General features: G+C 46.9%; 1 protein-coding gene across 1 annotated transcript in view; it reads left to right on the top strand.

Moving 5' to 3' along the window:
• Positions 1-27,079, top strand: part of LOC137537964 (receptor-type tyrosine-protein phosphatase beta-like) — a 421,053-nt gene that overhangs the window by 349,638 nt on the left and 44,336 nt on the right. Inside the window, exons 35-36 of the mRNA XM_068259888.1 lie at positions 14,753-14,969; positions 26,559-26,677. Coding sequence (XP_068115989.1) covers positions 14,753-14,969; positions 26,559-26,677 — 336 coding nt within the window. The remainder of the gene's footprint in view (positions 1-14,752; positions 14,970-26,558; positions 26,678-27,079) is intronic.

The raw sequence follows: 27,079 nt of genomic DNA, 5'->3' as shown, positions 1-27,079 counted from the left end.
TAAAACGGGCTGGGAACCCCCGCAAGGCTCCCTTGTGTCCACTGCCAATCATAGGTGAGCCCTTTCACAGAGTGGCAGTCGACATAATTGGACCATTGCCCACTCCCAGCAGCAGTGGCAAAAGGTACATCCTGACGGTGGTGGATTACGCCACCCGCTATCCTGAGGCCATGGCGCTTTCCTCCCTGAGGGCGGACAAGGTAGCAGACGCGCTACTTAACATTTTCTCCCGAGTCGGGTTCCCTGCGGAGATGCTCTCCGATCAGGGATCCCAGTTTATGTCCGAACTCATGGAGGCCCTGTGCAAAAAGATACACATGACGCACATTGTCTCCAGTCCCTACCACCCGCAGACCAATGGACTGTGTGAACGGTTCAACGGGACGCTGAAGCAAATGCTGACCACGTTTGTTGAGTCGCAAGGTGGGGACTGGGAACGATGCCTGCCTCATCTGTTGTTTGCGTACAGGGAGGTGCCGCAGGAGTCAACCGGGTTTTCCCCGTTTGAACTCCTGTATGGGAGGAATGTCCGAGGACCCTTACAATTGATGCGGGAGACATGGGAGGGCAAGGGCGACCCCACTGATGTCTCCGTGGTCGATTACGTCCTCAAGTTCAGGGACAAAATGGAGTCCCTGTCCGCAGTAGTGACCAACAACCTGGCCCAGGCTCAGGCCAAACAAAAAGCATGGTACGACCGCACTGCTGGAGAGCGGTCATTTGATGTGGGTGACAAGGTATATGCCCTTCTTCCCGTGAGGCAGAACAAGCTGCAAGCAGCCTGGGAGGGGCCTTTTACTGTAGTGCAGCGGTTAAACCCTCTGACGTATCTAGTGAACATGGGGGGCAGGAAGCAGAAGAGCTTTCATGTAAACATGCTGAAGGCCCACCATGACAGGACCCAGTATGCGCTGCCAGTGTGCAGCCGGTTAGAGCAGGGAGAGGCAGACCCCCTGTTAGACCTGCTGGCTGACGTACGAGATGTGGACGGCGACCTAAACGTCAATCCACAGCTCGCCTCAGCCCAGCAAGAGCAGTTACAGAAGGTGCTGGGCCAGTACCAGCACACCTTCTCCGGTATCCCGGGGCGGACCAGTATGGCGGTGCATGGGGTAGATACAGGTACCCATCCCCCCATCAGGCAATCCGCTTACCGTGTCTCTCCCGAGGTACAGGCGGACATGCAGAAGGAGGTGAGGGAGATGCTGGAGTTAGGGGTGGTTCAAAAGTCCAGTAGTGCCTGGGCAGCCCCTGTTGTCCTGGTCCCCAAGAAGGACCAGACAACTCGGTTCTGCGTAGACTACAGGAAACTGAACGCCATCACCACTACAGACGCCTACCCCATGCCTCGCATTGATGAGCTGCTAGATACACTGGCATCAGCCAGGTACCTATCAATCATGGATCTGAGCCGGGGGTATTGGCAGATACCACTTGCACCTGACGCGAGGCAAAAGTCGGCCTTCATCACCCCTTTCGGCCTCTTCGAGTTCACGATGATGCCCTTTGGGATGAAGAACGCCCCCGCCACGTTTCAGCGGGCCGTGAACGACCTGCTAGAGGGAATGCAAGGGTTCGCTGTAGCGTATCTGGATGACATTGCGGTGTTCAGCCCCACCTGGGAAGAACACCTCAAACACCTGTCCCAGGTACTAGAGAGGCTGGCCATGGCCAATCTGACGGTTAAACCGAGTAAGTGTCAGATTGGCATGACCGAGGTGCAGTACTTAGGTCACCGGGTGGGGGGTAACACCCTGAAACCTGACACGGGAAAGGTGGACGCCATCCTGGCATGGCCTCGACCTATCACGAAAAAGCAGGTCCAGGCGTTCCTGGGGACCGCCGGCTACTATAGGAAATTTGTTCCCGCCTATAGTACACTGGCGAAGCCCCTGACCGATGCCACTAGCAAGAAGCACCCCAAGGTTGTTAGCTGGACCCCTGCTTGCGAGAATGCCTTCCAGGCCTTGAAGCAGGCCCTCGCAAGCGCCCCTGTGCTTCAGGCCCCAGACTTCAGTCGTCGGTTTGTGGTGCAAACCGATGCCTCTGACTACGGTCTCGGCGCAGTCCTCAGCCAGGTGGATGGAAACGGGGATGAACACCCTATCCTCTACCTGAGCCGGAAGCTCCTGCCCCGAGAGGGAGCCTACTCCACAACTGAAAAGGAGTGCCTGGCGATCGTGTGGGCCCTACAGAAACTGCAGTCGTATCTGTACGGCCGCTCCTTCACGATCGTCACTGATCACAATCCCCTGAGTTGGCTAAACCGTACTGCTGGAACCAACGGCAAGCTCCTACGGTGGAGCCTGTCATTGCAGCAGTACGACTTTACGATCCAACACAAAGCAGGCAGCCGACACCAAAACGCTGATGGGCTGTCGCGGTGTCAGGGGGAACCCGACCCAACAGCGCCAATAGCTGCTACGGAAGGCGTCCTGTTGACACCTCCCTGAGCAGAGCTCGGGAAGGGGGAGGTGTGACGCCGGGCGACGCCCAGTCGTCCGAGGATTCGCGGCCGAGTGTCCGATCGCAACCGTGATCGGAAAACTGACATTCTTTATTTTTAAAATAGAAGTTTTTCCTTCCTGCCTTCCCCCCCCCCCCCTTTTGCCATGAGGGCTGAATGGGCCTGCGTTAGCATATGGCTAAAGCAACCTGGTTTAGCAAGAAATCCTGTTAAGGCTCCCGGAAAAGCTCTGGTGACACTAATGTGCTAATTGGGCAGAGCTGAAACACCAACAGAGTCTATTCAACAGGGGAAGCTAGCACAGCATGAGGTCTATTGACACCTACATTCCTCCCAGTCTTGACGGCACCGACTAAACTGAGTATGGAATGCATGGTGTTGATAACTTTGTCACATTTTGCAAATACCATCCATGGGAGGAATATGAAAATTACATAATTTTGTTTCCCTAATTCTGTAGAATATGGTGATACTAGACATAGCCAGGTAACCCGAGCAGGGGCTGAGATATGAATAATGGGGTCCCCGTGCGCCCCAAATATTGCAAGTTTGATGTCCTATGAACGTGTATTCTCAGCCCAATCTGAATATGAAATCGGTTTGCATGTGCGACAAAACCCCGGCGGGGTATGAAATTGGACATATTTTGTGGATGGCTGGAAGTTCCTCCCCTGAGAACTCACTGCCTGACACGCCCCTGGGCTGAGCTTGAGACTCCGCCCAGAAATGTCAGTGCTCAAAACTGATTGCATGAGGACCCCCAGCCAATTCCCCCACTTTCCATCATACCGAAAAGACTGCCACTGCTTGGGGAAATAGCAGTGGCCATCTTGCAGGCGGAGCAACGGCCATGTGGTTCGGCCATATTGCGAACTAACTGCAACAAAGGAACTTTGTCTTTTCCCGAACGGACTTTCCACAGAATCATAAGTATTCGTTCTTTTTATCCCTTTTTCTTTTATGTACTGTGTTATCACTGTCTCTCATCGTTTAATTGTTCACGATTGTCTGTATATATTAATTATTTATATTGTAACAAATAAAGGCTTTTTAAAAGGTCTTTACCTCTCAGTAAAACCTTCTATTCAGTATACACAGACGAGACCTAAACTTCCGAAGGGACGCTACTGTTTTGATAGATAGATAGGAATTGCACAGTTTTAGGCTCCCTGCACACTGCAAATCCGTTTTCCGATTCCGATTCCGATTCCGTTTCCGATTCCGTTTCCGATTTTCCTTGAATACATTCAACAGAAAAAAGGATCAAAAAACGCAGCATGCAGTTAAGATTAAAAATCTGAATCGGAATCGGATGTAAAAACAGATTAAAAATCTGAATCTGAATCTGATTTGCTTGCAGTGTGCAAGAGGCCTTAACCGGTTGTTTGTTTCACAGGTCTATAGCCAGTTAGCAGTTATCTCTGGGCTGATAGAAAACAGAGATGGTGGCAAATCTACCCCTGGGTTGGAGTAAAAGTGTATTTTCGTAACCTCACAGGCTCCCTACTGCGTCGTGACGCTCAAACTCCGCCAATTCTACGCAGATTGCGTCCATAGCTCTCAATCTGTGTGCTAGAATCGGATCGGACGGTTTTGCGTGTTCACGGCCAGTGGGGGCTCTTGTGACAGGGGTATAACAGGCAGCATTTAGAGGAAATGTCTGAGGCAATTATGTATCAAGAGAGGGATGAGTTCCTGCGAGATGGTGTTAGGAGGGAGGAAAAACACGGCGCCAGTGCTTTTAAATATGCGATATAATTCTCAATATAGGCAAGTAAAGAAATGTGTTTAGACGGCATTGGAAATTGCTGCAAAATGATCCTATTTTGGGTAAAGTGTTACCAAGGCGACCAAAATTTATTTACAGGAGAGCAAGAAATTTGCAACAAAGTTTGGTGAAAACTTATGTGGAGGGTCCTAAAGTTAATAACAAAACGGACATTTGGGGTAATGTGGGGTTCTACCCTTGTCGTCAGTGTAGTGTATGTGAAAGGGCCCAAGGGAAAAGGATGAAGGAGGTGGTGTCATCCGTTACTGGTAATAAATTTAAGATTAGGGAGTTTATTCACTGTTGTAGCCCGTACGTGGTATACCTTTTATAGTGCCCGTGCGGGCTGCAATATGTGGGTCGTACTAAAAGACAGTTGAAACAACGTATTGGTGAACATATTAACAATATTACTAATGGATACAGGGGACACAGTGTGTCCAAACATTTTGCGGATAGACATGGTTGCGATGCGAGTTTGATGGGGTTCTGTGGGATACAAAAGCTCACTACAAAATGGAGGGGGTGTCATAAGATTAGGGAGATATCTAAAATGGAAACTAAGTGGATATATGACATGAAATCGCTGACCCCTAATGGTCTCAATGTGAAAGTGGACATCAATTGCTTTATAGCAGATGATTGATGTCCGCTGAAATTAATTTATGTGGATATTTGCTGTTTTTTTGGGTTTATGTACATATGGGTAACATAAGGGATAGTGTATCCTGTTCTCTCTTTTCCATGTATTAAATGTTATAAAATTAGTTTGATGTATATTAAGGGTTGTATGTGACACTGTGGGAGCTGCTCTACAATCATGAGGAGCAGCTTTTTACTGTTAATATTTAATTGGTATGTGGGAAAGTGTAATGCAGCTTTATGCAGTATTCATGAGCTGCTCTATAAGTTATGAGGGGCAGCTGGTCAGAAACAAGCCCCTTTGGGTAAAAACCATATTGGTTTGTACATAGAATTCTGCCCGCCATTAACTCCTTCAGCTAGAAATGAGCATATTAGTAGAATCCACCGTTTTTGGGAAGGAAACTGCTTTTTTTATATATTATTAGATATCTGTGTGAATAGTATGGTAGCGCTAGTAAAATTTAATAGTCCAAATTAATAGAAAGGTTTTATAATATAGGGGCTGAACTGGGAGATTTGTTTCAGCAAGTCCCAGCGTATGCCATTGGTTCATAGTGGGTGGGCTGTGTGGCCAATTGCTAGTGCGTGCCTGCTGGTATTCTGGGCAGTGTAGTTCGCAATACAAACCACAGACCAATAGGATTAGGCTCTGAAGTCAGATGGCAGCGCGCAAGTGGGTTTGGGAAATGTAGTTCTAAGGGGAAGATATGAACCAATAGGATTAGGTTCCCGCGGCCAGGTGGCAGCGCGCGGCGAATGAATGCAGCGCTTAAGGCTGCATTACGAGAAGGGGAAGTAAATAAATAGCGTCTTGCTGTTCTGATAGGCCAAGCCCCTGATGAGTCAAGTGACGAAACTAGTAGGGCGTGGCTTACGGAGCACGGAAGACGCTACACGTTGTTTTATATGCGCATTGATGTTTTGGAGATTGTAACTGCACTACTTTTTAACTTCTTTTAAATAAAACGGAATTATGCTATGTTGGGATCTTTCTGAGTCTTAGGACAAGTGATTTAAGCATCAATAAAACTTCGGCTGATGCCACATGCTGTTGTTGCTGGTCCCTGCTGGTCAGCGCAGGCAATCTGGTGAGAGGCTTGCATTATTATTTTGGTGGAGGACACACCGGGTGATGCTGGACTACTAGTGGGGTACACACTGGTGGATAAGCGTGTATATGTATGTAGCAGTATTACGCTATGTGTCTGTACCTCACTTCTCTTTACATGTATGGAGGAATTGAAGCAGAGCGGGGAATCTGAGATATACTGGCTGGGCCAAAAGTGTGACAAGCTGATTGTAATTGATCGGCCACGAGTTTTGGTGAGTGTTTAATGTTTTTTTACATGAAGACCAAGTGAATTCTGCAGGACTTTGGAAGGAACAGAACTAATTCTGAGGACAGATATATGTGGAAAGGGTGTTGAGCGCCATTTTGTCTTTTTATATATATGATTGCTGGACTGTGAGGCACACACAGGAGATAACAGAAGGCGATCCATCCATTGTGATATCAATTGAGAGGATTCTAACATATTTTACTGTTTATTGGTAATATTGGTTTGAAGTGAGGAGCGCATAACCAGGATATATTATCCATAAAAATTCACGATTGCACGCGAAAACCCGCGTGGACTTGATATGAGTTATCACGGTTTAGTGAATAAAGCCCGATAAACGAAAGTTTTTAAAAGCGCACTTGATCGCGCGATAACCTTCGTTTATCATATGAACTAATGCAGTTCGCGTGTAAACTTTTGCAAGTGGAAGAGCGCGTGATAACTGCTGTGAGAGAAGTTATCATGCTTTTGTGAATCAAGCCCTAAGCTGAGCTTCTGCTGCAGATACAGGGACAGTGATTGATAGTCATGGCATACTGTACTGTGCTATGTAGCTGCGTCCTAGGTGCTCTGCTACTTGTAGTGCACCAGGTAGGGAGCCTCAATAGTCCTTTTGAGGACTCATCCTAACCACAAAAAGTCCTTTTGAGAACTGACATTGACCCTGCTGTACTGATATTTTGTTGCTGCATTTTGCAGCAACACAACACCTGTGACCTGTATATTGTGTAGTGTGTGGCTGGCTGCATCACCGTTGTAGCCTACTGTCACTGTGCAGAAGTGATTAATTATCACTGACTTTCAGTCTTTCATATAGCGTTGCACCAACACCTGTGTCACTTTACTACTGTGTGTTAATGTGGGTGATATCAGTGTGTCAGTGAAGAGTCACAGACATTTCAGACCAGGGCACAGCAGGGACAAGAGTATGGGGCCCGTTTGAGCCTGGGGATCAACTAACAGTGCAAAACACATGGGGTCCATCAGCTGTATATTTGTTTCTGTGGCGTGGCTGCCCTTTGCGCACTGTTTGCCGTCATATGTGTGCAGTGGGCCCCCATTCTGGCCAGAGTGCTGTAGTTCTCTGGCCGGGCCCTAAACTCTCCTTTATGCCAGTTCTTTGTTTGGCCTAGCCCTGACCCCCCGTCCTTTATGCCACTTCCCTGGCCTGACCCTGACCCCCCCCCCCCCTTTATGCCAGGCTTATTCTTAAAGGACATGTTAAGTGAATATTAATGACAGCGAGGGACCAAAAGGACTTCAGGGGACTGGAAGAAGCCCCAAGTAAGTAACTGTCCACTTTAAATGTCACTTAACATTCCCTTTAAAGTATACCTTAGTCACAATCTAGGCACCCCGGTGATCTCCCGTTCTTCTTCCTCTATCTGCTCGGTACAGTGCATAGTACAGTGGGGGGAAGGCCATGAGGTTTGCCCACACTGGCGTAACAATAGGGCCTGCAGCCCCTGCCCCCACGCCCCCCTCCCCCCCCCGGGCCTGCTCAGGGCCATTTTGGGGGGCTGGAAGGGTCACAGCATGAGAGGAGAGCTATGGCCACATTCGGTGGGGAGGGGGGACGGTCCCCCCCTCCCTCACCTCGGGCTCTCCCCTCTGCGCTCCCCTCCAGCATCAATACATTTGGGTATGCAGGCGGCGGGCAGCGGCCGTTACATACCTTCCGTGCGCTCCAGCGTGGAAGTTCCTCTATCTAGCCTGTAGCGGGGGGGGGGGGAGGGCTCAGAATTTCTGCAAGGAGGCCCGGTGGGGCCTAGTTACGCCCCTGTTTGCCCAGTATAGCAGCCCTGTTTCAGACAATTCTTCTTGACTTGTCACCTTACTATAACAAACATGACAGGCTGGGCAGGCCAAAGTACAGAGGTACTAGGTTGTGGTGGTGAGTCACCTCGTGGCATATGAGATCTTCTACAGAAGAAAGCCATTACTTCCCAGAATGCAGCAGAGGTGGTTGACTGGCTCACTCAGACTTCCACCTATTCTACCTCTTCTGCTGGCAAGGCAAGCAGCATCAGGCATTGGACCCACTCGTGTGCCTGCAGTAATTAGAGAAGGGAGAGCTGCTGTGCAGAGACCTACAGCACATTCAGTGACTACCTGTTTGTGTGACAAGTGCACATTGTAATACCCATCACTGCATATACCTACCTGTTGTTCAGTGCACCCACCTACCTACGTGAGCACACGCAGTGTCACTGTGCCTGTCCGGTACCTGTCTGTGTGTGACAGGTGCACGCCTGAAAACCGCCATGGCCTGCACTTTCACCATAGTGCGCACCAGTCCAGCATGGCCGTCACTACACAAACAGCAGTTTGCGGTGCGTTACACAGTGAGTTTGGTGTGTCAGTGTGAACTGAAGCAGTACTCTAATTACACTACCTGATTGATGTATACACATGCAAGATGTTTTAAAGCACTTTAGGCCTGCAGTTTAGCATTCAATGTGATTTCTGCCCTTAAAACGCTGCTTTGCATCAAATCCAGATTTTTGCCCCGGGACTTTTGGCATGTATCCCACTCGGCCATGCCCCCCTCCAGGTGTTAGACCCCTTGAAACATCTTTTTCATCACTTTTGTGGCCAGCATAAATGTTTCTAGTTTTCAAAGTTCGCCTCCCCATTAAAGTCTATTGCAGTTCGTGGAGGTTTGCGCGAATTGAACTTTTGCGGAAGTTCACGTTTGCGGTTCGCAAACCGAAAATCGGAGGCTTGGTTCCATCTCTAATCAGCAGGTTGTGACGTCACCTGGGGTCAGCCAGACACCATCCCTGGTCACTTCTAGCGGTACTAGACCAGCTCAACAAGAGTAATTAGTGCGGAAATATTTCTGTGAACCTGTCGTTGATAAAACCAAAGCCATCTATACCCTGTATCAACAGAAAATTAGTCCTGGGAAGACCAGCATCCACTCTCCCCACCCTAACCTGTCCTAATCTCGCAGCAGCTCAGTATCGCCAAACTCTCTCATCAGCCCTAGAGAAAGCTGCTCCACCAATATTTCGCCGCAACCGACCCCCTAACCCCCAGCCCTGGCGCACTACCCATACTCGCAACCTCCAGAGGAAAACACGCGCCGCTGAACGGAAATGGAGAAAAACTAGACTTAACCAGGATTTCCTACAGTACAAGACCAACCTGCTGCAGTTCCACACTGCCCTTGCTCATGCGAAGCAGGAATACTTTAGCAAGCTCATCGGAGCACAAGCTTCCAACCCCCGGCGTCTTTTTGCCACTTTCAACTCCCTGCTTAAACCCACCCCCCCACCCTCTGTTTCCTCCCTCTCTGCCACAGATTTAGCCACCCACTTCACCAACAAAATTGTCTCCATCCGCCAGGAAATATCCAATCTCCAATCTTCACCTCCAACCCCCTCCCACCCAGCTCCTCCTCCACCCTATCCTCCCCTCACATCCTTCCCTCCTACTACGACCGAGGAAGTCAACCACCTACTGCAGACTTCCCATACCACTACTTCCCCCCTTGACCCCATCCCTTCCGATTTACTCCAGCCTCACTTCACGGAATTAGCCCCAGTCCTCACTACCCTGTTCAACCTCTCCCTATCCACAGGCACCTTCCCCTCAGACTTCAAGCAGGCCACTGTACTACCCCTGCTCAAGAAACCCTCCCTCAACCCTTCGCTACCCTCCAACTACCGTCCTATCTCCCTCCTCCCCTTTGCCTCAAAACTCCTTGAGCGCCTGGTTCACAAATGCCTGACCCAGTACCTCAATGCCAACTCACTGCTAGACCCACTCCAATCTGGATTTTGGCCTGCCCACTCAACCGAAACTGCTCTCACCAAAGTGGTCAACGACCTTGCCTTAGCTAAAGCTGAAGGTAAATACTCCATTCTCCTCCTCCTTGACCTGTCAGCAGCTTTTGACACAGTAGATCATCCCCTACTCCTCCAGTCCCTCCAGTCCTTGGGCATTCACAATCTCGCCCTGTCCTGGCTTTCATCCTACCTCTCCAACCGCTCCTTCACGACCGCCTTCAATGAGTCCTCTTCCACCCCCAACCACCTCTCGGTGGGAGTCCCCCAAGGTTCGGTCCTTGGCCCCCTACTGTTCACCCTATACACATCCTCCATTGGCAAGGTTATCTCCTCCATGGGTTTTAACTATCATCTGTATGCAGATGACACCCAGATCTACCTCCACACCCCTGACATATCCACCACTACCATGGACAAGGTCTCCTCCTGCCTATCAGCCATCTCCTCCTGGATGTCCGCTAGGTTCCTGAAACTAAATCTAGACAAAACGGAATTTATGATCTTCCCACCCCGGCCATCCACGAACCTCCCAGATGTGCATGTCACTGTTAACCACACTACCATTCGCCCTACCTCTCAAGCCCGCTGTCTGGGTGTCACCCTGGACTCCGCACTCTCCTTCACTTCCCACATCCAAAACCTCACAAAGTCCTGCAACTTCCACCTTCGTAACATCGGTAAGATTCGCCCTTTCCTGACCTCTGCCACCACCAAACTCCTCATCCATGCCCTCATAATTTCCCGCCTTGACTACTGCAATGCCCTGCTGTCTGGTCTCCCTATGACCCGAACAGCCCCACTGCAGTCCATCATGAATGCGGCAGCCAAATTTATCCACTGCTCCCATCGCTCCACCACGGCGGATCCCCTCCTAGAATCCCTCCACTGGCTTCCTATCCAGTCCAGAATCAGATTCAAGATACTGTGTCTGACCTACAAATCTGTCCACAAAACCTGTCCAACCTACATTTCCGATCTTACTCAGAGGTACACACCTAGCCGCTCACTCCGCTCTTCCAATGAACTTCGCCTAACCGCCCCCCGAATCACCCAGTCCCATGCACGCCTCCAGGACTTCTCAAGAGCTGCTCCAACACTATGGAACTCCCTACCTCCACCCATTAGGGCAGCCCCCTCCTTCAACATCTTCAAGAAAGCCCTCAAAACTCACCTTTTCACTCTGGCCTACCACCCCTCACAAGTGCTCTAAACCTACAGCTGAACTCTGGTCCCCTACCATTCGTGTCCTTACCTCTCCCTCTAGATTGTAAGCCTTTGGGCAGGGTCCTCCTCCTTTTGTGTCCTACCTGATCATGCACCTCCATTACTGTGCACCCATGCTATGCATCTGAGTGAACCTAACTTGCCTAATCTCCATGCTCCTTTCAGTGACTGACTAAGCATTACCTTGTACTCATACTATGGTGTGTGATCTGGTTTTCTTGTATTCCTGTATTGTCATATTGCTGTATGTCACCCCTAAATATTGTCTGTAACCTAAATTAATGTTCAGCGCTGCGTAATATGTTGGCGCTTTATAAATACAATAAATAATAATAATAATAATATGTTAGAACAACTTTGATGAGAAGGACCCTGGAGTCCCATCATAAGGCCATGTGGCATGATGTATGCAGAGCTCAAGCCAGCCTCCCTGTGTTCCACATTCTGCCTCATATCCTCCTCCTCTCACTCATTCTCAGTTGTTCTCCACTCCTTCAAGCCTGTCTGCTTCATGGTCATAGCCACAGAGTCAACGTTCAATCCTAGAAATGTTTGAGTGAAAAAAAAAATATTGCCAAATGCTAAATGCTTTACTGCTGGCTTGTCAGAATTGTTGGTTGAATCTGAGGCCTTTAAAAAATTTGTAGGCATTGCAGCCAACTTTTCTGAGATGGGCATCCCAGACCAGTACTGGCATGTGCAGCAGCGAGGTCAACAAATCTCTTGCACACAGTGTTAGTGCTAAGGTCCATCTGACCCCAGACACCTGGTTTTCAAAACACTGGCAGGGAAGGTTCATATCCTTCATGGCCCACTGGGTAAACATGGAGGTGAGCTGGGAAAAGAAGGACTACATGGCTTAGATGCAGACCTTCTTCTTCTTCTCCTACTCCTTGTACTTTCTCTGCAGTTTTTTCTTTGGATGAGTCCTCCTCTTCCATTGCACCCTGCTCTTCCGCTGTTCCCCCAAGCCCACCAAGGGGCTATTGCAACATGCAGGTATGACGTTCTCATGTTGTGTTGAAGATGTTGTGCCTGGAAGCAAAAACCCTCATCCCACCTGCACTGCTGTCTGCTCTTTAGTCACAGGTCGAAGACTAGCTGACCCCTCACAACCTCACTGTTGGAAGATTCATCTGTGACAACGGCACCAATTTATTGTCTGCACTGAAATTGGGCAACTTGACTCTGGGACTATGGAGTTGGTACTCCTCTGACTACGATTTCTTAGTTTATGACTCCACCAACTCCGACTCCTTCGGCTGCTACTATGTCAATTAACATGTTACATAGTTACATAGTTATTTGGGTTGAAAAAAGACATATGTCCATCAAGTTCAACCAGAAAACAAAGTACAACACCAGCCTACTCCCTCTCATACCCCTGTTGATGCAGAGGAAGGCGAAAAACCCTTACAAGGCATGGTCCAATTAGACCCATAGAGAAAAAATTCCTTCCCGACTCCAGATGGCAATCAGATAAAATCCTTGGGTCAACACCACTGGGCATTACCTAGTAATTATAGCCATGGATGTCTTTCAATGCAAGGAAAGCATCTAAGTCCCCTTTAAATGCATATATAGAATCTTCCATAACTACTTCTTGTGGCAATGAATTCCACATCTTAACTGCTTGCCGACCACATCACGCCGATGGGTGCGGCCGCGGCGGCAGCCCCAGGACCGCCTAACGCCGATCAGCGTAAAGTCCTGGGGCAGCAGTTTGCAGGAGATCGCGCACAGGCTGCATGCGCATGTCCTGCTCGGGGGTGGAGCTCCGCCCTGCCTTCAGTCTCCAAGTGGCGATTCTCATGTACAGCGCTACAATCAGCAGCAGAGCTGTACTGGGGACAGCCATGTGACACGGCTGTCCCCCTGGGGCACATGAGAGAGATCAGCTCTCAGAGACAGAAGCCTATGACTGCCGATCGCCATTAATGGCTTGCTGGGGGGTAAGAGGGTTTAAAAAAAAATTATAATAATAAAATAGTAAAAAAAATATACAAAAATATTAATATAAATATGTAAAAAACTAAAAATAAACACAGGGGGGGCTCTCAGAGACAGAAGCCTATGACTGCCGATCGCCCCCCGGGCGATCAGAGAGCTCTGTTGGTGGGGAGGAAAGGGGCTGTGTTGTGCGGCCTTGCAGCTTGGCCTTAAAGCTGCAGTGGCCAATTTTGATAAAACTAGCCTGATCTTTAGGGGGGGGGTTACCACTGTGGTCCTCAAGTGGTTAATCACCCTTACTGTAAAGAACCCTTTCCTAAATTAATGGCTTAAACATTTTTCCTCCATGCACAGATCATGTGCTTTAGTCCTATGTGTATGCCTAGGGACAAAAAAGCTCATCCACCAAGCTTTTATATTGCCCTCTGATGTATTTATACATGTTAATTAGATCCCCTCTAAGGCGTCTTCTCTCTAGACTAAATAAACCCAGTTTATCTAACCTTTCTTGGTAAGTGAGACCTTCCATCCCACGTATCAATTTTGTTGCTCGTCTCTGCACCTGCTCTAAAACTGCAATATCTTTCCTGTAATGTGGTGCCCAGAACTGAATTCCATATTCCAGATGTGGCCTTACTAGAAAGTTGAACAGGGGCAAGATTATAGTAGTATCTTGAGTTTTTATTTCTCTTTCAATGCATCCCAAAATTGTATTAGCTTTAGCTGCAGCGGCTTGGCATTGAGTGCGATTATTTAACTTGGTGTCGAGTACTCCGAAGTCCTTCTCCAAGTTTGATATCCCAATCTGTATCCCGTTTATTTTGTATGGTGCTAGACCATTGGTACGACCAAAATGCATGACTTTACGTTTTTCTACATTGCATTTCATCTGCCATTTATGTGCCCATATAGCCATCCTATCCAGATCCTGTTGCAGTATGTCACTATCTTCCTGAGAGTTGATGATTTTGCACAATTGTGTATCATTTGCAAAAATAGCAACATTGCTCACTACTGCATCTACTAGGTCATTAATAAATACATTGAAGAGCACTGGACCCAGTACAGAACCCTGTGGGATCCCACTGCTAACAGTCAGCCATTAAATGCAGTGGTTAATCACGGTGAATGAATCAAGCCAATTGTGTTGGGGCATTCTAACGTTTAAGTACTAGCATACCTCTGTTTTTGTAATGTACACCAGAGATGCATTTTTACTTAGGATATTGCTGTAGAGTAGCTGTTAAATAGAAATTAAAACTAGTCCTTGGTAAGAGTACTTATAGAGAGTGCAGAGAGTAACAAAGATCATTCATGAGGCCCTAAGCATTCTAACTGTGGGTACATCAAAGAGTGACGTGCAGGTACTCTGCAGGAGAATGTTGGGATTCTTCGTCAATTAAACACTTCAAGCACAATCTGAACCAGGTTTATGGGTGATAGAAGCTTCTGCACTCAATGTGCACAACATTCTCAGTGTATTTACAGCTCTGCAGGAAATTACTGACTGTAATTACAGTGCAAGTGTTAGAACTAACTGTGTGTCTGCTTTGTTGTCTTCCAGTTGCAAACACACAACCCAAAAGCAGTGTTTTATCCAAGACTTACAGCAATTTCAAGAGTAAGAGCACCACTCAGTATGTGGCCCTGATCAAAGATATGAGCGGAAGTAGAAGGAGGGTGGCCAGAGATGTGGCAAAAACTGTAAACGTGGTGATTGGAGATGGCAGCGGAAAGGACCCGTACATCAATGGTCCGCTGGAGCCAAAGTCATCGTACTGGTAATTATATGAGCTTTCTCCTCCTCGTTAGAGAGATGTCCTCTCTAATTCTTCAACCTCTTCTGATTCATCATAGTATTTGTAGTAGTCCACCTGCACACACCACTTAAAAGGCTGTACAAGTTCCCGGATAGTTGCCACTTCAGACACCAGGGGGATCTGTCATTCAATACAATGACATTCAGCCGACAAATTCACCAGTAAAGGCAATCAGGTCTTCCTCCAGATAAAAAGTGATTCTTTAAGGGCCTGTTTACACTTAATCAGTTGGTACGTGTTTTTTTTTCTTCTTCTCATAGCAGTGCATTATAAAACATCTTTCAGTTAAAACATGTATAGTATGAACTGGGGTACAGTGAAAAATGGCGCCGGTTAAATAATGGCACCGCTAAAGTGTTTTAAAATGATAAATATCGTTTTTATATAAAACAATAAATATCGTTTTATGTCAAGACGATTTTGGTTGTATGTCAATGTGGCTCCCTAAAGTGCTTTTAAAGCCATAAATTGAGGCACTGCTAAAAGCTAAAAATAAATCTCTCTCTCTCTCTCTCTCTCTCTCTCTCTCTCTCTCTCTCTCTCTCTCTCTCTCTCTCTCTCTCTATATATATATATATATATATATATATATACATATACACACACACACACACACACACACACACACACACACACACACACACACACACACACACACACACACGTGTATATACTGTGTGTGTGTGTATATGTACAGTGGTTTGCAAAAGTATTCGGCCCCCTTGAAGTTTTCCACATTTTGTCACATCACTGCCACAAACATGAATCAATTGGATTGGATTTCCACGTGAAAGACCAATACAAAGTGGTGTACATGTGAGAAGTGGAACAAAAATCATACGTGATTCCAAACATTTTTTACAAATAAATAACTGCAAAGTGGGGTGTGCTTAATTATTCAGCCCCCTTTGGTCTGAGTGCAGTCAGTTGCCCATAGACATTGCCTGATGAGTGCTAATGACTAAATAGAGTGCACCTGTGTGTAATCTAATGTCAGTACAAATACTGCTGCTCTGTGATGGCCTCATAGGTTGTCTAAGAGAATATTGGGAGCAACAACACCATGAAGTCCAAAGAACACACCAGACAGGCCAGGAATAAAGTTATTGAGAAATTTAAAGCAGGCTTAGGCTACAAAAATATTTCCAAAGCCTTGAACATCCCTCAGAGCACTGTTCAAGCGATCATTCAGAAATAGAAGGAGTATGGCACAACTGTAAACCTGCCAAGACAAGGCCGTCCACCTAAACTCACATGCCGAACAAGGAGAGCACTGATCAGAAATGCAGTCAAGAGGTCCATGGTTACTCTGGACGAGCTGCAGAGATCTACAGCTCAGGTGGGAGACTCTGTCCATAGGACAACTATTAGAAGAAGAAGAAAGCCATTGTTAAAAGAAAAGCATAAGAAGTCCCATTTGCAGTTTGCCAAAAGCCATGTGGAGGACACAGTAAACATCTGGAAGAAGGTGCTCTGGTCAGATGAGACCAAAATGGAACTTTTTGGCCAAAATGCAAAACGCCATGTGTGGCTGAAAACTAACACTGCACATCACTCTAAACACACCATCCCCACTGTCAAATATGATGGTGCCAGCATCATGCTCTGGGGGTGCTTCTCTTCAGCAGGGGCAGGGAAGCTGGTCAGAGTTGATAGGAAGATGGATGGAGCCAAATACAGGGCAATCTTGGAAAAAAACCTCTTGGAGTCTGCAAAAGACTTGAGACTGGGGCAGAGGTTCACCTTCCAGCAGGACAACGACCCTAAACATAAAGCCAGGGCAACAATGGAATGGTTTAAAACAAAACATATCCATGTGTTGGCCCAGTCAAAGTCCAGATCTAAATCCAATCGAGACTATGTGGCAAGATCTGAAAACTGCTGTTCCCAACGCTGTCCATCTAATCTGACTAAGCTGGAACTGTTTTGCAAAAAAGAAAGGGCAAGGATTTCAGTCTCTAGATGTGCAAAGCTGGTAGAGACATACCCTAAAAGACTGGCAGCTGTAATTGCAGCAAAAGGTGGTTCTACAAAGTATTGACTCGGGGCTGAATAATTACGCACACCTCACTTTGCAGTTATTTTTATTTTTTTAAATGTATGGAATCATGTATGATTTTTGTTCCACTTCTCACGTGTACACCACTGTGTATTGGTCTTTCATGTGGAAATGAAAAATTTATGCGTGCTCAAAGACCAAGTTTGAGTCCTCATTTCCACGGACTGTTGAGCTGTGTGCTCAGCAAGCAGTTACCAGGCACAAGTAAGAAGTTATCAGGCAGCAACAAGCAGTTATCAGGCAGCAACAAGCAGTTACTAGGCAGCAGTGAGAAGTTGAGAGAGTTTGAGAGGCATTTCACTGCCTAATAAACAGTCCGTGGAAAGGAGGCCTAACCCTAGCAAGTCTGGCTTTGCAAATCTATCTATCTATCTATCTATCTATCTATCTATCTATCTATCTATCTATCTATCTATCTATCTATCTATCTTCTATCTATATATATAATTGAGTAAGTGCCTCAACCTTCAGGCAAGAAGAAGAAGTAGTTCCCTGCCCCCAGGGCGTGCCTCAACCTTCAAGCCAGAAGAAGTACTTTGCATGAGAAAATGTATGCGTGCTCAAACACCAAGTTTAAGGCCTCTTTTCCACGGACTGTTGAGCTGTGTGCTCAGCAAGCAGTTACCATGCAGCAGTGAGCAGATACCAGGCAGCAACAAGCAGTTACCAGGCAGCAGTGAGCAGTTGTGAGAGTTTGAGAGGCATTTCACTGCCTATCAACAGTCCATGGAAAAGAGGCCATACCCTAGCAAGTCTGGCTTTGCAAATCTAGCCTAATTGGCTATTCATGAGGCAAATACATGCACAAACCAATACCGCAAAGCGGTCACCCTGCTACATGCTACATTAGCACTATCCAGAAGCGCCACGGGGAGGATTCCCAATGCCCCCTTTTTATACAATCGAGGGGACCGCAGGGTCCCAGGCTCTCTCACTGCCTGTGAACCACAGCGGCACCCCGGAGGGGGAGGTGTGGCCAGCGCCGGGCGCCCAAGTGTGGCCAGTGCCGGGTAGAGCCGTCCGCACCCACCTCCCAATATTAAAAACAGGCACTTACCTTAACGTCCATTGCGTTCTGCTACATGCGCATTAACTTGGGGGCCCCACATGAGAAAGGAGAGAAGCATGGGTCACCCCATGCTTTAGAGCTCAGGGCTGGCTCACACACAACACTGCAGAGGGGGGGGGGGAGGACAGGTGCAGACAACTCACTCCGGGGTTCACACCACCAGAGCAAGCCATCCACCACCTGCCTCCAAAAGGATACAAACTGCACAAAATGCTTTCCATGAGAAAATTAATGCGCATGTAGCTAAACGCAATGGACGTTAAGGTAAGTGCCTGTTTTTAATATTAGGAGGTGGGTGCGGACAGCTCTCCCCGGTGCTGGCCACGCTTGGGGGGGGGTCTGCTGCGCCACCCAGCCTCCCCCTCCGGGGTGCCGCTGTGGTTCCCAGGCAGCGAGAGATCCTGGGACCCCGCGGTCCCCCGGTTGTATAAAACGGGGGCATTGGGAATCCTCCCCGTGGTGCTTCTGGATAGTGCTAATGTAGCATGAACTAATTCCCGCAGGGCGATTGCTTTGCGGTATTGGTTTTTGGACCCTGCATAGTTTGGCATGCGAAAGCAAATGCATATTTGCATGAGCATTTCCACATGAATAGCCAATTAGGCCGGATTTGCAAAGCCAGACTTGCTAGGGTTAAACTTGGTGTTTGAGCATGCATACATTTTCTCATGGAAAGCCTACTTCTTCTTCTTGCTTGAAGGTTGAGGCACGTACTCTATTAGATAGATAGATGCGGCGTACGACGCGGGTTGGCTAGTATATATATATATATACACACACACACACACATATATATATGTGTGTACACACACATATATATACCGTATATTCCGGCGTATAAGACGACTGGGTGTATAAGACGACCCCCCAACTTTTTCAGTTAAAATATAGAGTTTGTGATATACTCGCCATATAAGACTACTCCTCTTCCAACGTACACCAAATAAAAAAAAACATCATATACTAGTGCTGTACTGTATGTGGTACCCAGTATATAACAGTATATAGTCAATTGACTGGTTGGATTGGTCAGCTCTCCCTCTCCCTAAGTGGATTGGTCAGCTCTCCTTGTCTCCCTGTTTATCAGAGCGGTATGGGAGAATAGATTGCGCTGTGCCCATAAAACACGCCTCTTTCACCCGTCTGGCCCCGCCCTTGTATCCTATTTATCTCCCTCTCTGCCTCTCAGATCTCACACATGTGCTCCTGCACCGCTTCACTACTGTCCTCAGCAGCGAGATCTGAGAGGCGGTAACAGGATAGGGGGTATCACCCGGCATCAATGACACCCGACGTATAAGACGACCCCCAACTTTTCAGAATATTTTTAAGGGTTAAAAAGTAGTCTTATACGCAGGAATATACAGTATATATATATATATATATATATATATATATATATATATATATATATATATATATATATATATATATATATATATATACACACACACACACACTGGGAGCAAAACTCACATTCAACCCATAAATCTATAAATATTGTTTTGAAATGTGAGTCATAAAACAATAAATATCGTTTTTAGTGCGGTGCCATTTTTTAACTGATAAAACGATAAATATTGTTTTATAATGCAAATTAATGCGGCACCATTTTTACACTTTCGGCGATGGCGCCATTTTTAACTGACCCGGTGAACTGTGCCATAGGAAAACATGGGCATTACTTTTAAAATCAGTTGTCCTTTCAGTTATAACTGAGATCAACTGATTAAAGAGAACCTGAACTGAAAATTAAAAGACAAAATAAACATAAACACGTCATAGTTACCTCTTGTGTAGTCTGCTCATCATTCTTTCTCCTCTCCTATGTCCTGTTTGTCCACTGTGATCAATGGAATTTTCTGTCCTCCATTTTGAAGGTGGCCATTACCCCATAACAGCTTCCTGGACAGCACTCTGTTAAACTGTAATATTGCCCACTTGAGCCATAGGGAAGCATGGACATTACCTTGCACATTCAATTGTAACTGACAGAAGCTGTAATATAACTGACAGCAACTGGTATATTTCAGTTCTGACAAAATTTTGTCAGAACTGGAAGGGATCACTGTAAGAAGAAAATGGTGAGCTTCTGAGAGGAACTGATGGCGAGGTAAGTATGTAATATCAACCACTTTAACACCATAGTAGCGTGTATCTACGCCCCTTTTAACACCCCTTCCCCACCAGATGCATAGATACACGCACCCCCGCTGCTACCACCGCTGTCCGCACTCCCGCACTCCTGCATGCCGCCACCCGCTCACCCAGAGATCAGTGAATGTGAAAAAACGTTCGTTGATCTAAGCCCCCCAGTAATGATCACCTGCTTCTATGAGAAGCAGCGCGATCATTGCGAAAAAAAAGTTTCCCAGCCTCATTGCACTTCCTGTAAGCGTACTTCCTACGCTTACAGGACACATGCACAAAAAATTACTGTGGCCATCTTGTGGCCAAATAGTAAAACTACACCCACAATATTTTTCATACATAAATGCATAGTGTTATATTATAAATTAACTTATAATAAATCCCACACTCCCCATTTTTTGTTTTTTTTTTGTAATAAAAAGAAAAAAAATTACAATAAAAAAAATACATAAATAGTTACCTTAGGGACTGAACTCTTTAAATATTTATGTCAAGAGGGTATAACACTGCTACTTTATAAACTATGGGCTTGTACCGTACTTTTCGCCGTATAAGACGCACTTTTTCTCCCCAAAAAATGGGGAGAAAAAGTCCCTGCGTCTTATACGGCAAAGGCAGGGAATCTCCGACTTACGAACACCCGCCGATACGATCCGCAACCCGCCGTCGGGGATTCCCTGCCTGTGCATCCTCCTGTGGCCGTCTCCTCCTTCCCGCCTGCTTGCCCCCCTCCTCGTGTCCCCTGTGTGTGTGCCCGGGCCCCCCTGTGATTGAAAAGCGGCAGCTCTTACCTCCTCCATCTTGCCCGCGGCGATTGAAGACATCCGGCTTCTGTGGGCGGCTTCCTCTAGTGCCGGCTTGTAATGACGCGTCATCGATGATGCGTCATTACAAGCCGGCACTAGAGGAAGCCGCCCACAGAAGCCGGATGTTTTCAATCGCCGCGGGCAAGATGGAGGAGGTAAGCAGCTGCCGCTTCTCAATTAGGGGGGGCCCGGCGAGCACACACACGGGGGGACACGAGGAGGGGGGCAAGCAGGCGGGACCCGGCGAGCACACACAGGGGGACCCGGCGAGCAAACACAGGGGGGACCTGGCGAGCAAACACAGGGGGGACCCGGCAGACATTAGGACACATGGGGGCAGACAGCAGCACACTGGGGGCAGACAGCAGGACACATGGGGGCAGACAGCAGGACACATAGGGGCAGACAGCAGGACACATGGGGGCAGACAGCAGGACACATGGGGGCAGACAGCAGCACACTGGGGGCAGACAGCAGCACACTGGGGGCAGACAGGAGGACACCATTTGGGGGAGGTCATGTACAAGACGCTCCTGAGATATGGACGCACCAGGTTTAGTTTATTTTTTTTTTCCCTGGATTTTGCCCTCTAAACCTGGGTGCGTCTTATATTCCGGAGCGTCTTATACGGCGCGAAATACGGTAATTAGGGATGGACGCAAAACTGAAAAAAAATGCACCTTTATTTCCAAATAAAATATTGGCGCCAAACATTGTGATAGGGACATAATTTAAATGGTGTAATAACTGGGACAAATCGGCAAATAAATGTCATGGATTTTAGTTACAGTAGCATGCATTATTTAAAAACTATAATGGCTGAAAACTGAAAAATAATGATTTTTTCCCACATTTTTTCCTATTTTCCATTTAAAACACATTTAGAATAAAATAATTCTTGGCATAATGTCCCACCTAAAGAAAGCCTAATTGGTGGCGAAAAAAACAAAATATAGTTCATTTCAGTGCGATGAGTAATGGTACAGTTATAGACGAATGAATGGAAGGAGCGCTGAAAGGTGAAAATTGCTCTGGTGCTCAAGGGGTAAAACGGGGCCTAATTCAGCTCATAAAAAAACATATAAAACCACCATAGAATAATCCTGTAAAAGAATCACTATGCACGCTTCGCACTAAATTGCACGTACGTGTCTAAATGTAATACAGGCATATCATAACTTGGCAGTCCAATCAGGTGATGCAGGCAGTCCCTCCGCGGCATCCCACTTAGCCTCCTGCTCCCGTTGGTATACCACTGCTGCAATAGGATCCACGGCCATCTCATTTCTTTGATACTCAGGGGTCTAATCCTGGAAAAAAAGGTGAGTGGACTCACCCTAAAAAGCCCTGTGCCGCGCATAGCGCGGCGTTCCAAAAAGATGGGCGTAGTCAAACATAATGTGGGCGTGGTCATGGGTGGGGCCAAATATACATGACCTTAGCAGTGATTTAAAAGGTCTGCCAGGGAAGTTTGAGCTCTGCCATAGTGTATCCCCCAAAAATAGATGTAATCTGACAGCATTTCACCAAAAAAACACATAATCTGGTAGAAGTTCCTCCAAAATACAGATAATATGGCAGTGGTTCCTCCAAAATAGACAATGTCGCAGCAGCAGTTCCCCCAACATACACATAATTTGGAAGCAGTTCCCCAAAATACGCAAAACCTGGCCGTGAGTCACCCAAAATACACGTAACACCCAAAAGACATAATCTGGCAGTAGTGGTCCCCCAAACATACACAATCTGGCAGCAGTTCCCCAAAATACATATATTCTGGCAGCAGTAGTCCCCCAAACATACACATTCTGGCAGCTGTTCCCCAAAATACATAACAGCGGTTCCACAAAAATGCAGATAATCTGACAGCAGTTCCTCCAAAATAGGTACCCCCAGCATAGGTAGCCAGGTCTATAAGTGTCCCCAGTATAAGTAGCCATGAGTATAGTAGTCCTGAGGTATATGTAGCCAGAGGTATAGTTGCCTAGTATATGTAGCCAGGGGTATATGTGCCCAGTATATGTAGCTAGAGGTATATGTCCCCAGTATATGTGCCCAGGAGTATATGTGCCCAGGAGTATATGTCCCCAGTATATGTAGCCAGGAGTATATGTCCCCAGTATATGTAGACAGGTGTATATATCCCCAGTATATGTAGCCAGGAGTATATGTCCCCAGTATATGTAGCCAGGAGTATATGTCCCCAGTATATGTAGCCAGGAGTATATGTCCCCAGTATATGTAGCCAGGAGTATATGTCCCCACTATATGTAGACAGGTGTATATATCCCCAGTATATGTAGCCAGGAGTATATGTCCCCAGTATATGTAGCCAGGAGTATATGTCCCCAGTATATGTAGACAGGTGTATATGTCCCCAGTATATGTAGCCAAGAGTATATGTCCCCAGTATATGTAGCCAGGAGTATATGTTCCCAGTATATGTGTAGACAGGTGTATATATCCCCAGTATATGTAGCCAGGAGTATATGTAGACAGGTGTATATATCCCCAGTATATGTAGTCAGGCAGCACAGAGAGGAGGGATTGGTGGGCACAGCGGGGAATGTCTCCTCCCCCCTCAGGGCTCCCCCTTCCTCCCTCTACCCCTCCAGAACTAAAATTTGTGGGAGCCTGACAGCAGCGTGACTTACCTCTTCCTTCCTGGTAAGCCGGGAAAGTAGTGATGTCCGGTTCATTTGAGCCGGTTCTTTCCTGTGAGTTCAGTGATCCGGCTCATCATACTGAATCAAATCAGTTCAGTGGAGGAGACAGGAACTGCAGCTGCAGTATTCAGCTGCAGTTCCTGTCTCATCCACTGAACTGATTCAGTTCAGTGTGATGAGCCGGATCACACAACTCACAGGAAAGATCCGGCTCAAATGAACCGGACATCACTACTTACTCAGCTTTTCGGACGAGAGTGAGGTAAGTTTCAACTCCCGCCTGCTGCCAGCTGCTCATTTGTTACTTTTGGAGGGGAGAGCGGGGGATGGAGAGCCCCAAGGTGAGGGAAGGAGGGGGAAAATGGCCCGCCTTCCCCACCGCTGCGCACAGCTCTCCTTCCACTGCGCTCTCTCCCTCCACAGATGCCAGGGTGGACGGAGTCCACTTTCTGAAAAAAGCAAGTGGACGTCGTCCACCTGCGTCCACGCCCCACTCGACCCCTGTTGATACTCATGACATGAAGATGCTCTGGCTCCGCCCATTCATCAACATCAATAACGAAGGGGAATGCTAAATTCAACTAGAAGCCCTGACTGGCCTGTATTCAGCTAATATCTGAGTATGATGCCTCCTAATTTGGTGGCTTTTATCCAACACTAAACGCCCTATCCTAACCAGGGATGGTCGTAGTCAGCCAACTTCGCTACGCTGGAACTACGCGTATTTTTACGCAAATACGCTTCGCAATCTATGGCTATGTAATCGGAAACTTCACTACGTTTGCATTTCGTAGACTACGTGTTTAATTACGCAAGCTTCGCGTAGTGCGAAGCATAGTTGATGCGACCGCTTATGCCCTTATGCGGAAAAATTTCCGCAATAATCTTCAACCTGTTTGCAAATATAAACTAATATACGCGTACATTCCACCTTCCAAAGCGGAATTGTATGCGTATAAAAGGGCAATAATATTTCTGCGCATGCGCAATGATCCGTATAGACGCAGTTACCGCACGCGTATTTGACTTCGCAATACATACGTCAACTACGCGTAGCGGGCGAAGCTTCGCATAGCGGGACTACGACTACGCGGAAATGCGTACGTGTAGTTCTTAAACTTCGTCTACGAACTACGATGCGTAGTTGCGTAGTTTACGAGCAACCCTGATCCTAACAGACCCTATGTCCAGTTTATGAAGATTTGGCAGATGTAGGGAGAAATGGCTATACATCTTGGTACTTGCATTTGCTACCAATGTTTATCAGTAGTTGCAGAGCCAGCACTTCATTATGGCAAACTGGTCAAATGCTAAAGGCCCCGTAAGGGCCCCCAAGTCTTTCTTCTTTTATTGGCATCACTAAAAGGGTACATAGGGTGCAGTGCACACTAGGTGTCACCATCATAGGGGTAACACCTGGTGATTTATGCAGGGTAAGCACAGTGGAGTGTAATATGGAAGTGGAGCATAAAACCCCCCTAATACCCCTATCTGGGGCAGATGTAGGGACAAAAGACCCACTAATAATGGTAAGGGGGGGGGGGGGGGGCTCAAATGCCACTGTCAGCAAGTATGTAGGGGGTCCCATATTCATTTTTTCTAAGGGCCCCATTTCACCTAAAACTGGCCTTGAGTATTGTTTAAAGTTAAATGTTAAATGAGAATACAGCCTTGTCTAAATCATGGCGGAAAGTTTTGCATGTGTGGAATTTTCCCAAAGCATGTCACTGTGATATGGATGAAGTTTGAATTTTGAAAAAAATTGGTCTACATAGGGAGCCACGTGGCATTGACAAATGCAGTGGATGTTGGTTATTAGCAGGCCATCATTTTACCTATTAAGAGGAACCAGTCTGTGTTTTGGTGGATCTTTCTTGGTTGGTTTGGTGAATGAGAAGGGAGGAAAAGGCCTTTATGAATAGCCATGTTTTCGTGAACATACTGCACATAAATGGTGGGTGTTGGTTGAATTCTAAACTAATGTCCCCGATCAGATTATAGGTCTTATTTACTGAGGTTCTCCTAGCTCAATGTTCTTGCATCCCCATGTAGTGTGTTGTCCCGCATTGCATCACACACATTGGGTAGGTTTACTGAGGTCCCCCGAGCCTGGAGAAACCCTTGCCTGGGTCGCATCAGATTTTTGCAAGGGTTGCAGAAAAGGTACGGCTGAGACTACAGGTGGCCAGTTAACGTGTCTGTGAAGTGAGGTTTCAGCAGGGACGTCCCCACCCTCCCCCGTTACATGGAGCACATCTCTGGACAGGCCCAGATTTACACCATAGGAGCCTATAGGCACAGTTGTCCTGGCACCTTAGACTCTGCCTTTCATGGACCTACAAAACCCTGCCGCACCACAAGTGTGCTGGTTGGTCCAGCTTTCACCTCTCCCTTACTTCCCCTGCTCAGTGTAGCCTGCTACACTACAGGTGCCCCTTAGTAGTAGGTAGCCAGAGGTACCCTCAGTTTCTGGCCCTGTCTCTGGACTCTCCCGGGGGTGACGGACAGGGTGATTGGTCTGGGAATTACTGGGAACAGTGAGCAGAGACTGGCATAGAAGTGGCAAGGAAGTCTGTTACTGCTGCACCAGGTATTGGGATTGTTTATTGCAAGATGTAATTTTTTTTTCAAGTATGCCTTTTGCGAAAAATACATTAAGAATTTTTTTTTATTATTTTAGTAAATGTAATAGCAAGACTTGCCCTGAACTGTGCCACTAAATATCTTTATAAATATCTTCATGAAAGTATTTTTTTACGTCTTCTATTGATTTGTGCTTCTTCTCACATCTCTTCCCAGCGTTGCTGTATCAGGTTTCACTCAGATTAATTATAACACAGATGGGACGATTAATGCAAGTACGAGCCTGTACACAATAACTGAATACTCATCCCCCATCTCCACACCTCAGGACCCAGGTAAGTGCCGTACAGAGGAGGATGGCATCACTGCCTGCCACGCTATGGTACATTGTGTGAACAGGGAAATACCTACCAGCCTGGGCCAGGTGAATGACTGAGCAGGGCCCGAACTATCGTATGTGTCTACCCAGCTTAATGCCTTTTTCTCTAACCGAGTCAAACCAAGGATGCTAAAAAGTGTAAAAAAACAACACCTAACAAAGGTGGTGAAAAAAAAACGATGTGTTCTCCGTCTTCCCCAATCTGCGGGTGTGGCACTCCTGTGAATTTTTGCAAAATGGATGTTTATTAAACGTCCTGTTTGCACTAATTAGTCCACAAACAGCCCTTTTTAAAATGTCCATTTTGCTTTAAGTTGTTAGTCAAATGTTTTTTTTATTGATTATGATAAACATAGGT

Source organism: Hyperolius riggenbachi, chromosome 11, assembly GCF_040937935.1.
Source record: "Hyperolius riggenbachi isolate aHypRig1 chromosome 11, aHypRig1.pri, whole genome shotgun sequence".
NCBI classification, from domain to species: Eukaryota; Metazoa; Chordata; class Amphibia; order Anura; family Hyperoliidae; genus Hyperolius; species Hyperolius riggenbachi.
The sequence above is the reverse complement of the archived record's forward strand: the minus strand, read 5'-3'. Positions and strand labels throughout refer to the sequence as shown.